This window comes from Alligator sinensis, unplaced genomic scaffold (assembly GCF_000455745.1).
Source record: "Alligator sinensis unplaced genomic scaffold, ASM45574v1 scaffold971_1, whole genome shotgun sequence".
Taxonomy (NCBI): domain Eukaryota; kingdom Metazoa; phylum Chordata; order Crocodylia; family Alligatoridae; genus Alligator; species Alligator sinensis.
Genome location: NW_005842559.1, coordinates 992,122 through 1,004,959, shown reverse-complemented (window position 1 = coordinate 1,004,959; position 12,838 = coordinate 992,122). Strand labels below are relative to the sequence as shown.

General features: G+C 45.6%; 1 protein-coding gene across 7 annotated transcripts in view; it reads right to left on the bottom strand.

Annotated features, from left to right (window-relative positions):
* Positions 1–12,838, bottom strand: part of MYO9A (myosin IXA) — a 320,527-nt gene that overhangs the window by 15,559 nt on the left and 292,130 nt on the right. For all 7 annotated transcript variants that reach the window (XM_025214001.1, XM_014524020.2, XM_014524018.2 and 4 more), the window contains 7 exons: positions 10,126–10,314; positions 6,959–7,015; positions 5,842–5,953; positions 4,978–5,039; positions 3,078–3,270; positions 2,275–2,403; positions 756–861 (listed from right to left, as the gene is read on the bottom strand). In XM_025214001.1, coding sequence (XP_025069786.1) covers positions 756–861; positions 2,275–2,403; positions 3,078–3,270; positions 4,978–5,039; positions 5,842–5,953; positions 6,959–7,015; positions 10,126–10,314 — 848 coding nt within the window. The remainder of the gene's footprint in view (positions 1–755; positions 862–2,274; positions 2,404–3,077; positions 3,271–4,977; positions 5,040–5,841; positions 5,954–6,958; positions 7,016–10,125; positions 10,315–12,838) is intronic.

Sequence of the window (12,838 nt, the reverse complement as noted above, 5' to 3'; positions counted from 1 at the left end):
GACACTAACAAGCAATGCTAAAAATATGTGAATGTTGTACCATTCAGTGGGGCAAAGATAAATACAACAGACACTGAACTCTCCTTAAACCATTCAGTGATGCTCTCTAGGAAATCTTTTGCTGTGCATTTCCAAAAGGAAACTGAGATCAGGTATGCTTATTATAATAACGGCTGCTTAGTTCTCATCTATGCCTCAGGGACAGAGCAGTTAGTCTCATAACATCTACCTGGAGCGATCTTAGGTGGACATGATGTAGTGGGAATCTTTACAGCCTCCAATACCATGGACAGAGGCTAAGCCAGATGCAGTCTTACTCATAGAAAGACTTCACATTTGATCCCTGGGGTCTCAATAGTCAAGCTAAAAGATGCAACGTGCAGCCACACTGGGAAGGATTATAGCATGCCTCAGGGGAGACACAGGATCGCATTAATTTAACCTGGGAAGTGTAGTAGTTAAGTATGCAACACCGTTGCTATAATCAACAAGGCTCTTTGCTAAAGAGAGCTCTTGGGCTAAGCTACTGAAACCCATTTCAGAATTTACAGTGTCCCCTTATAACATCTCTCATTTTTTTCCTACCAAAAGTACTAGGACTGCATCAGTCCAAGACAGGATGCTCCTACCCATGCAGTATATTTTACTGTTCCACTAAATACCCCACTGCACTACTCAGGGAGCAAGATGCTACTTTGGTGAGAAATGTAGGAGAGCACCTAGAGGACTGATCACCTACCACGACAGTCCCTTACCTCACAAGGTGAAAGACGAGGCGTTCCAGGGTGTTGAGGTGGGTCCGAGAGAGCTGATCGATGACAGAGTACACACCTCGGATGGTTTCCTTCCTCTCCTGCAGGCCTGGAAAGAGAGCACACAGTTACAGCGACTTCCCCGCAGTTTCTCCTGCCATCTTCACTTGTGAAGGAGTTTGCTCTGATCAGTACATGGGAAGCAAGCAACAGGCCAGCGGACACAGACAAGGATAATATCTCTCATCTCCCTTTCCTGGCTGTACAAAAAGACCTCATGGCAGATTCCATTTCTTGGCTGCGCTCTCCTCTGCTACAAGTACCCTATGAGCGAGCTAAAACGTGAGCATACGGAAGGTCTCTTTCCTAAATGGATTCCAAAAGAGTTATGAAGTGAACAACAGTCCTGGGTAGCAGGTGGCACTGCAACACCAACGCTTCGTAGAAACTGTTTTTAGTATCCAGAACAAAGACTGGGTTTCTGGTTACTCCATCATAGATGGAGATAGATCTTGAACTGAGAAATCTTCAGAGAATTTTAATGAAAAACTTCCAGGTGTAAGACACAAAATATGTTTGCTTCCTGCTTGTCATGACTACAGCAGTGATGCATTTTAAATAAAACCATTTTTATTCACTTTGGCGAGTCAACTATGATGCATTTACCAATGGGTTTGATGCTTCCTGCTACTCCAGGGCTGGGCGATTATTTGGACTGGAGGCCCACTTAACAAGTTTTGGTGAGCTGTCATGGGCTGCATGGGCAGTCCTGCCCCTTGAGAGTTGCCTCACCCCCAATCGCGATCTTGAGATAGGAAGTCCTGCCCCTAATGCATGACCTTTGCCACAGGAAGTCCAACCCTTTCTCTGCCCTGCCCTCCGCCCTCCTGGGAATACTCCTTTCAGGAGGGGGGGTTGCCATCTCAGAACCAGAAAAAAACCAAGTCATACACTAAAAGGCAAATGCCGACTATAACATACTTTAATTTTATTACAAAAACTATTTTTGTCATGATTTGTGTTTGCGTACTGTATACAGAGGTGACTGCAAAATTACTCAAAAATAAAGTCTTAGTTTTGTATATTGGGGGGTGTGGTTGTGGGGGGAGGAGAGGGGTGTATGGTGGGGTGTGGTTGCGGGCAGGGGGGAAAGAGGGGTGTATGGTGGGGAGTAGGAGGATGCCAAAGCAAGCGGGACACTGAAGAAGCTGAGCAGGTCCCTTGGCAGCTGCAGCTGCAGCAGTCCCACCCGGAAGTTGCACACTGGCTGGGCCGGGCTCTTCTGCCCACATGGGTGGAAGCAAGGTGTGATAAAGTACGTTGGCGGGGGGTGTATGTATACATGGGTGCCTCACGCCCACCCTTGTGGGAGGAAGGGCTGGGTAGGGTGCAATTAGTTGGTGGGTGCCGTGGCCCAGATGAAAGTGCCTGGTGGACTAGATTTGGCCTGCCGGCTGTATTTTGCCTGGCCATGCACTACTTTCTGATACCAGTCTTTTAGATTAGCCTAGACATTCCTTACCCATAGCTCGCAGGAATTCCTCATAGAGTTCGAAGGTCATGAGAGGATTAGGCAAATCTCTCAGCCACTGTTTGAACACGCTGGCAATGACGTGAATGTTGTAGTCATCTAGATTCACATTGTCAATATCTATTCACAAAAAGAAGTGAGAGTGGGTGGAATGGAAAGAATTCAAAGAAAATAATCCCATATAATCAGTTTTGAGACATAGGACAAGCCAATGTTTTCATATTGGTGCAATAACCAATGCTAGTGCAAATACTGACATAAAAGAAAACATTTTTAATCCAACACCATACATCATGCAGTAGCCACCAGGAAAGCCCTGGCTTCTGGTTTGTACTTTGGGCTCCTATACACGTACAGGGAGGCTGCTCCGACGCACTGTCATTACAATGAATAGAGTCTGCTGGAGCATGGAAATTACCACTCCAGCAGACCACAGTCACGTGTATCAGCATCCTCACACTGAAAAATGGCAGTGGGGGTGCTTTAAATCAAGCTCATGCGACAAGCTTTAGTTAAAGTGCCCCCCCCGCCATTTTTCAGTGTGGAGACACTGATGCAACATGATGCTCTGGGCACTTTAATTAGCATGGCTCTCAGAGCTGCCCTAATTAAAGTGCCTCCCCCCTTGCCTCCCAGAGGACATCTATAAATGCCCTTTGTGTCTAAACCTTGGTTAACAAAAGCCAGAATGTATGCTGTCCCCTTTGAAACAGCCTGAAACCGTTTCAGAGACAGCTTTCTGCTGCAGGATCAGGAGTACCCTTGGTTCCCCCACCGATCCTCTTGCACTCTACCTGTGTCAAGCCCTTGGCGGAGCTCCTTGATTTTATTGGTGGAGCCAGACTTCCGATAAATGCCTTCGGTGTACAGCCCATGCATTTCAATGTAGTTGATGAGCTTCTCTACCACTACTGGCACCGCTCGCTCTTCGCTGGTCAGCCGGGACAGCTCAACCCCAAATTGTCGCGAGGAAAGTTCTGGATCGTACTAACATGAGGAAAGAAGGTGGAGTTTTAATTCGGTGGAAAAAGCATCAAGGCAATGCTCCTCAACTCCAGGGTATCTTGGGTCCGATAAACCACCATTCAAAGACAGGTCATCTTTTTAACCCAAATTCCAGAGGGTCTCAATGAATTCATCCAATAAATCTAACTTAAGGCACAGGAAGAGCGCTGAGGCTTGCACATGGTGTTTCTGATATATGATACCACTCTTATAGTGTTGCATGCATCTTCCTGATTTTATAAGCAGAATTGAGTTACTTTACCTGGTTTTTAAGCATTTTGTGTCCTTGTATCTGACACCTAATCATGATATTTACTAACGACAACTGATGCCTTAACTAAGTACTAGCTGTACAACTAGGAAAACAATGGGGCTGTCCTAAGTCCATGGGCTCATCAGTATAGGCATGCTGGTTTGGCTGCAGCTGAGTGGTTTACAGCCAGAAAGGTAGCAAGCAAGAAATGAAAACATTCAGTCCAAAGAAACCCTTCTAGAATACAACAGCTACTTGGTATAAGTTCATTTTCAGAACACTAGAGAAGAAACAGGAACCAATTTGCCTAGTTAATCTTTAGTATTTGGAGTAGGGTGACCATATGTCCCGTTTTGGATGGGACAGTCCTGGATTTCGTAGGGCATTCCAGTGTCCCGGCTGGTTGATAAGAATTCAGGTAAAAGTGGAGCTGGGGCCAGGGCTCAGATACCTGTGCACAGCGAGCTGGGATAGCGGAGTGGGGCAGGGTGGGACAGCACAGAGGTCCGCACCTGGTTCCTTCCCCTGTGCCCAGAGGCTGGACCTGGCTGGGAGCCGCTCCTGTGCAGTGACCCCCAGGGTGCACTACTTGTGTGTGCAGCCACATAGCACTTCCCCCCCACTGCCAGCAGCCTTGTGCCCTGCTGCTGCAGCCACTGCTGAGGCCTGGGCTGTGCATGAGAGCTCTGGGCAGCTGCTGGTGGTGGTGCGGGAAGCATCCTGTGGCTGTGCAGCATAGGCTGGCAGAGTTATTATTGTAGAGACACAGGACACACGCTGTCAGTGTGATGGGAAACATAGCTGAAAAATTCTCTCAAAGCAAATGTATTTGAACAGCCATTCAAGATTTAACAAAAAAGGATCTAGATCCTTTTGCACAGACATCTAGCTATACCCAGAAAATGTATCATCACTCCAGGCTAACACACAGAGTCTCCTTTGTACATTTTCACTGGCTGCAAGAAAATTAAGTATGATAAAAGAATCAAGGTTCACTTGCTAACAAAGATCTTACATGCAAAGGCAAAAAAGTAGTATCACAGGGTGGGGAATATAACAGCAGCAGATATCCATGGCCTTAGGTAGGCTTCTGGTACAATCTATTCCAAAATGTGCATTACAAAAGTCAGATCTGCCGAATTCGAGTGACAGTTATAGTTTGAATTCCCCTAAAATGCTGTTAAATGAGGCAAGCTCCTACTACTGGCAAGAATACTAATGGCTCAGGGAGCAGACAACTGGTGCAGCAGGTGCCGCACGAAAACATTACAGCCCTGCAGTTGCCTGAAGGAGTGAGCTCATCTCTGCAGCTAAGACGCACATGAGCATGCAACCTGGTATTCCACTAGGGTCACCTGCTCCTTAACACCCTAATTAAAACTGAGATCAAGGAGGTAAAGGTATCTAGCCCAACAGGTGGAATGAGCTGGTCTTACCTTTTTGGAGCACTTGGTTGTAGTTTTAAGACAGCACTTCTTGTGACAAGCATACTTACATACTGCAATAATGAAAAACAATGCTGAGTATTTCACACCTTCAAATCTCTCCACAGCCAATACTTCTCTGACTACAGTGGCTTTACTAGCTTGTCAGGAGTTACTGGACAGTATGAGCTTTACAACCTTTTGACTGACATTTTTGTCCCTAATTTTAATGTCAGGTCTTACCAGTGCACAGAGTCTTCATGAATGAAAACCAACACTTTTATTTGAAACCCCCCCCACCAAAACTGAAAGACTGGGAACATTTATAAGTCTGGTGGATCAGTTCAGAAGATATGCTGTGCATTTAGATATTTCAGCCCTTTCTTTCTGATCAAAGAGCCACCAGGAAAATTAGCACAATCTGTCCTAAAATTGGACCATTTCCTGGGCTCAATCACCTCAAATGTAATTCTTCTAAATTGAATGAATCCGTCTTGGGCACAAACAGGCATTAGAAATTTGGCAGGATCAGACCAGGTGACTATAGCTCGGATCTTATTTCCTTCTCATATTTTTCTCACTCATCTTACTGTCTCTGTAAAAGGCTAAATAAAATCATCTTGCCTGGGTTCGAGACTCGGCAATAGACTTACAGCGCCATGAGAGAGAGACAGGTATAGTTCTGACAAGTGGCCTTTCTCTTCTCCCCACCCACCACTGGTTGTCAGGAGCCCCTAGTTGGGTCCCAAAGGGTTCCTGTCCTGATGGCTGCAGAGTGCGTGGGTAGGGAGAGCAAAACAATAGTGGGCATCCTTAGGAGCACAGAAGGCATCCCCAGGAAGCAAACCCAAGAAAGGCTGAACAGTCTGTGCTCACATTTACAAACAGAAGCTCTGTCCATTATCCAGATCAAGGAGGAGCAGTACTCGCAGTAAGTGGGAATGCTGTACTGGGTTGCCTTAAAGATGTGACCATTATGTTCTTCTACCTGCAAAAAAAAAAAAAGGAGGGTAAAAGATTCAGAAACAAAAGGGAAACAGACAGAGGTACAGCAAACTGGTTTAAATCGAGGGTACAGAAGACTGAACAACTGATGTCAATATCCAAGGATCCTGAAATCAAGTATTATAATATAATTATACATCGACAGGGCCCCGCCATGTGTAGCCAAGCCAATGCAACTTTTACCTTGTTTCATTCAGGGCTAAAGTTACAGTGCTTTAGTGCATCTGTACTGCTACAGGAGCATGCAGACATAACAGTTAAAGCCTAACTATAGATGGGTACTCCTAAGCAGCAGCTCACTTTCTGCTTTTAAAGAATTTAAAAGTTATGTTTTTTGTCCACAGCCCAAGTGAAGCAGTCAAACATCAAACTTTGACAGTTGCTGGCTCTTCCTGGGGAGGAATGAATTCATGAGAGACCTTCTTAGCTAGAGATTTTCATAAAGAAGTGCATGCTTTTCTTTAAACATTGTTTTTTTTTATCTGCTACCAGCAAAGGAACTTGGAATTAGACTGAACTAAACTCAAAGACAATGAGAGACAGATACAAAGGTGAGACTAGTTCATTTAGTTAGCCTAGTGCATATCTAGCAGGCTTCTTCCTTTGGGATTTGCATTTACTAAGGTACAGTGCTCATATCTACCCACTGAGACTGCCTTCACCACAGTTCCTTTATCAGTCATTCAAATGTGCAGACTTCAGTTCTTTAAAACTTTGGCCCCTGCTACATTACATATATTACACAATTAATGGGTTAATCGCGCAATAAGTTTAGACTAGCCACTTGCGCAAAGTAATCATCATACAACTAACTGATTAATCGCATAATAAAGTTAGACCTGCTACACGGGCAAAGTAATTATCACACAATAAAAAGAGCCAACCAGCTATAAAGTTAGTGTTTGAAAATGTGTAACAACTCTAGAACTGGTTTCTATCCAGCTTTCATTTGAATGTGTAGCCCTAAAGTTTAGAGACTGCAACTTACCACATCTGCTTCTTTTTTCCTTCTCTTTTTTCTCTCCGTTTTTGGCACCTGTAAGGGCTAAAAAGAGATTTAAGAGGCTATCATTAAAGCAGAGACTAACAGTTTCACTTCAAAGTCTGCTAAGTTCTTGAATTTCTCCTCTTCCTTCTCTTTACCCTGAACGACACATTCAGGCCCAGTGATACTTAATGTAATTCATGCTGATAAAAATGAAGGGCTCTCTGGAGTCAGGCAGAAGCAGCACTCCCACACTGCACTATCAAGCCTCTGTCATGCCAGTCTTCAGCATCCCTATAAGCTCTATCACTGTACCTCAGTCCAGTCCTGCAGCTCGCTCAGACATTTCAAGTCCTAGCACATCTGTCCAGTTCTGCCTGTGCACCTTTGTCTTCTAGGCAAACGCATTATAGGTAAAAATTGAGTAAGAAGCAGGAGCCACAATCCCATTTCCAAAAATCAGCGAGAATAAGTTGCCCATTATCAAAAGACTGTGCTTTGCATGAGAGCCCCAAGAATTGAAAAACCATCCCAGCAAACTCAGATTGTGGGTAGCAGGCAAATACAACATGACAGCAGAGACAGCTATGGCCAATACGTGCACTGACTCAAGGGACATTTGTACACGACACATTTTATGCCCTTTCTTGTGATGGAATGGCGTGACTGTTTGCACAAGTGGGTTTTCAGGATGTTTTAAAAGTCTCTCTGGTGCATTAAACAAACTCCTCGGATGAAGTTTAGTTTGGCTCACCATGAATGAAAGTGTCGCATCCATGGATTCATTGTGTGCAAACACAAAGGCACTCAAGGATGTGTAATGAGCCTCTTTGTCCACCAGATGGTGGTGTGACTTTTTTGCAGTTCACCTGTTCCAATCGCTGCTGCTTTCAAATTGCTACTGCTTTTTTTTTTTTTCCTTGTGCCATGTGAAAGCCCCCTTCTCCCACAGCTGTGGCAGGGTACAAGGTGGGCGGCCCTGGCTGGGGGACAGCGGGGACTGTCCTGCTCTCCTTCAGTGCCAGCTGGGGACTGGACTTAATTCATTTGAAAACCTAGTATATACAAACACTTATGTGACACTCCAAAGCTTAATTCATTCAAAAGCCTAGTACGTGCAAACACTGATGCGATGCTCCAAAATAAACAAGTTTAAATTTTATAAACCTATTTAATTTAATGAGGATTACACCCTGTGATGCATACAGGCACCCAAGAGTTCCTGGCCAGCAGAGGTTGTTGGCTATGGTTGCTTTCCCTGCAACAGCAACAACTTGCGACTTCCAGCCTGGCTTTAGATCCAGTAGTTGTTTGCCCTGCAAGGATGAAGGAGCAGGCAGCAGGAAGCCTGCATGTGTGAATGGCAATACAGAGGGCCCAGGACATGAATATTGCAGGTTCTGACTGCTCCGCAGCCCTCTGTATGTTGCCCTGCTGTTCTGTAGCCAGAACAGTCACCTCTTCCCTGCTCCATTCTCTGAAGAAGCTTTACAGCAGCAGCCATGGCTGAGCCATGGGTTGTGTAATCAATTAAATTCTTCTTCCCTTTACTGTCAAAGGAGTGTTCATATTCTGCCCTCTTACTGGGTTCATCTCATATTGGCTTAGATGAAACTTTTCATTTTCAAATCCTGCAAGACTTAAAGCAGCAATGCTAAAATGAGGAGGGAAAGACCCTGAGAGAAGATCTTTATTAGATAAATTTTAATGCTAAGTTAAAATGTTTATATGTATATAACAAAATCAGAGAACAACAAATCACAGTGATGCATCAGTGTAACTGTTTACAGCTGGCTAGACAGCTTGGTTCAAGCAGTGAATAAGATAACAAGTGGAACCCAAGAGTACCCTGAGGTGCAAGTTGGAGACCTTTCTAAAACAATAACCCTCTTCATACGATTCTACCTCCATTACTTCTGCTATCTGACCTAACACATTAAGTGGACATGTGTCCAGTATCCATCAATAAGAAGAAAAAAGAAAATTTGCATCTAGAGTAAAAAAGAGAAATAAAAAGAAAAAGGAAGAGGACCCCTCTCCCCCTGTTATACTTATCACCTTATTACCCATTTTATTTTAAATCATCTAGGATACCTCAAATCTGTTCTAAACTTCCCCATGTCTTAAAAACCTAATACACTTGCTTTTACCATTTTAACCAAGGGCTCTTATTCAACTGAACGCTTTAGCTTCACTAAAATCTGTCTATACGTCATTTGGTTTAAAGTTTCGCTTAAGTCTGAAGTTAAGTAAAATGTAAAACTGTCTTAAACTTTGGGCAACAGCTGGGCAGGTGGTCACCGGGACAGGACAAAGAAGCAGAATGGAGAGAATATATTTAATATGAAGGCACAAGTGACCAGAGCAACAGGTATAGAAGATTGTCTGCCTCCTCTGGTGAATTCTGTGATATGTTACTTCGCCTTCTCCCATCCTTGGAAGATGAAAAGAATCTTAGATTCACTAGAATGTGCCCAAGTCTCCAGTCCACTCACATTGGTAAAAACTTGTCCCTGGAAACATTTTCTACACATTGCCAACTGAAGAACTGTTGAGAAAAAGCACAATGCCCATTTTTATTGGGAGCTAACTCCCAGCTTTGCTGTGATGGGGAAGTCTAGTTTTTTTAAACTCAGGGGAAGAAGCATCAGTGAGCTAATTTTCTTGTGCTCTGAACGTTCATGAGCCTCCATTTTAGCATGTTTGCTGCATCATGTCCTGGACATCCCCACTTCCAACAGCTGGTTGTTCACCTTTCTTCTGACATCTCTGGAAATGACATCTTTTTCCATTATAAAAATGAGACAGAATTATTCCGAGTGAACTGTACTTGTCATCAGCCAGGATGTTGTCAGTGCAGCTCAAATCCTTACTAAGATGCATTGCATTAATGAATAATCTAGCAGGAGGGAGCACTGGAGATACTGGATAGGTTCCAGAACTCATCAGTGACCTGTTAGCCTAAGCAGGCACAGAAATGGGTGCCAAAGCTAAACAAATGCTGACTTTACTGAACAAGAGGAGGCAAACCTACACTGGCGGAGTGGTTAAAGAAAAGGAGGCTCTTGCCATGTTTGCAGCATCATGCCAGAGTGATGCAGTTTATGAATCTGCCTGTCCCCATCTCAGTAAGGAGAAAGAAAACCTGGCAGTCCAGGTGCTATATTTACCTTCACAGCAGCATAATCCAGAGGCTTGTATTCTATCATATATTCATCCAGAAATACTTTAAAGGTATTGACCCAGACTTTGACAGGTGATTCACTCCAGTCCCTCTGTTCAAGCCTCATGGTCTTTTCCAGAATTTGCTCGAACAAGGCATACAGGTCTTTATACCGGATGCTTTTCCCGTCGTCCATCTTTTAAGGAAACAAAATGAGGAGGAAAAAGAACTTTTATACACAACACTTTTCTACGTTGCCTCATAACTACTACTGCATCCTGACTGGCATTCTTGTGCTTTAAGTGGAGGGGTTGGATGTTTTATAGGACATATTTTAGAGCTCTGAGAAGTAAATGGCCATGTCTTGTAAAGTACAATGTGAATTTAGACAAACGCTTGAAGGGCAGAGAGTTCCAGAATACACCCAGTTGTCACCAGTTCGATGGAAGCCACATTGTGCTGTACCCTAGCACAGAAGATCACAGATCTATAGGGTGGCTTGCTGGTCTAGGAGTATGAGTCTCGCTTTGGGTGCAAGAAGTCCTGGGTTCAAATCCCAGATGAGCCCAAGTTTTTAGGAGGGGAACTGAGTGCCCAAGACGAGTGGTCGATCCTTAAGGAGATGATACTCAGAGCCCAAGGGGTGACAAGCCCAATGAGAATCAAAGAGGGCAAGAGTGCTAAAAAGCCCCCTTGGCTCACCAGGGGCATTCAGGGTGTACACCCAGTGGAAGGGAGGGGCTATCACCACAGAGGAGTATACCTCCATTGCTCGGGGCTGTTAGGAAAGCTAAGGCAGATATAGAACTAGGGCTTGCATCAAGGATCAAGGACAACAAAAAGTCCTTTTTTAAATACATAGGGAGTATGAAGAAGGCACCAGGTAATCTGGGGCCCCTGAAGGATACGCTAGGCAATCTAGTGGTCGCACCAGAGGAAAAAGCAGACCTTTTTAACAATTTCTTTGCCTCCATTTTTTTGTGCAGGGACCGGGACTCCCCCACCGAGATTCGGGACTGACTCAGGGGAGGTTCCGCCAGGCCTAGGGTCAGGGAGGGCCGAGTTCGGGAACTTCTGGAGGGGCTGGACATGTTCAAATCAGCAGGTCCAGATGCTCTCCACCCAAGGGTGCTGAGGGAATTGGCAGGGGTTATCACGGGGCCCCTAGCATAGTTTTAGGAGCACTCGTGGTGCTCTGGCCAGGTGCCAGACAACTGGAAGAAGGCCAATGTGGTCCCCCATCTTCAAAAAAGGGAGGAGGGAGGACCCAGGCAACTATAGGCCCATTAGTCTTACTTCAATCCTGGGGAAGCTCTTTGAGAAAATCATCAAGGAGCACATCTGGGAAGGGCCAGCAGGGGGGATGATGCTCAGGGGTAACCAGCACGGGTTCATTAGGGGCAGGTCCTGTCAGACCAACCTGATTGCCTTCTACAATCAGGTCACAAAATCAATAGATGCAGGTGTCACGGTGGATGTAGTCTGTCTGAACTTCAGCAAGGCCTTTGACATTGTCTCCCACCCCATTCTCATTAAAAAGCTAGGCGACTGTGGCATTGATGCCTACACAGTCAGATGCATTGCAAATTGGCTGAGGAGCCGCACTCAGAGAGTGGTGGCGGACAGGTCGTATTCGACCTGGAGGGATGTGAGCAGTGGAGTCCCCCAGGGCTTGGTCCTTGGGCCTGCACTGTTCAATGTCTTTATTATCAATTTGGACGAGGGGGTAAAAAGCAGCCTGTTTAAATTCGCGGACGACACCAAGATTTAGGGTGAGGTGGGCACGCTAGAAGGGAGGGACAGGATGCAGCTGGACCTGGACAGGTTACAGGGGTGGGCAAATGAGAATAGGATGGGATTCAATACTGACAAGTACAGGGTGCTGCACTTGGGCAGTAAGAACCAGCAGCCAACCTATAAGCCGGGGAACTCTCTTCTTGAAAGCACAGTGTCAGAAAGAGATCTTGGAGTCATTATCGATTCCAAGATGAACATGGGCCACCAATGCGAGGACAGTCAGGAAGGCTAACCACACCTTGTCATGCATCCACCGATGCATCACAAGCAGGGCCAAAGAGGTGATCCTCCCCTTCTATGCGACACTGGTCAGGCCGCAGTTGGAGTACTGTGTCTAGTTCTGGGCGCCACACTTCAGGAGGGATGTGGCCAGCATCGAGAGGATCCAAAGGAGCGCCACTCGCATGATCCGGGGACAGCAGGGCAGACCCTACGAGGAGAAGCTACAGGACCTGAACCTGTTCAGCATTCACAAGAGAAGGCTGAGAGGGGCCCTGGTGGCTGTCTATAAACTTACCAGGGGGGACCAGCAGGGAATGACAGAGGCCTTGTTCCTCCGAGTGCCTCCCAGAGTAACAAGGAATAACGGCCCTAAGCTGTTAGAGTAGATTCAGGCTAGATATCAGGAGGTGCTACTTCACAGTCAGGGCGGCTAGGATCTGGAACTAACTTCTAAGGGAAGTGGTGCTGGCTCCTACCCTGGGGGTCTTTAAGAGGAGGCTTGACAATTACCTAGCTGGGGTCATTTAAGCCCAGTTTTCTCTCCTGCCCAGGGCAGGGGGTCGGACTAGAAGATCTGCAAGGTCCCTTCCAACCCTACATCTATGAATCATCACAATAGCACTGAGAGGAGACTAGAGGGAGCACCTCATAAAAACCTGATGTATGAGGCTAAGAACCACTGCTCTGCAACAGTGTGGAGG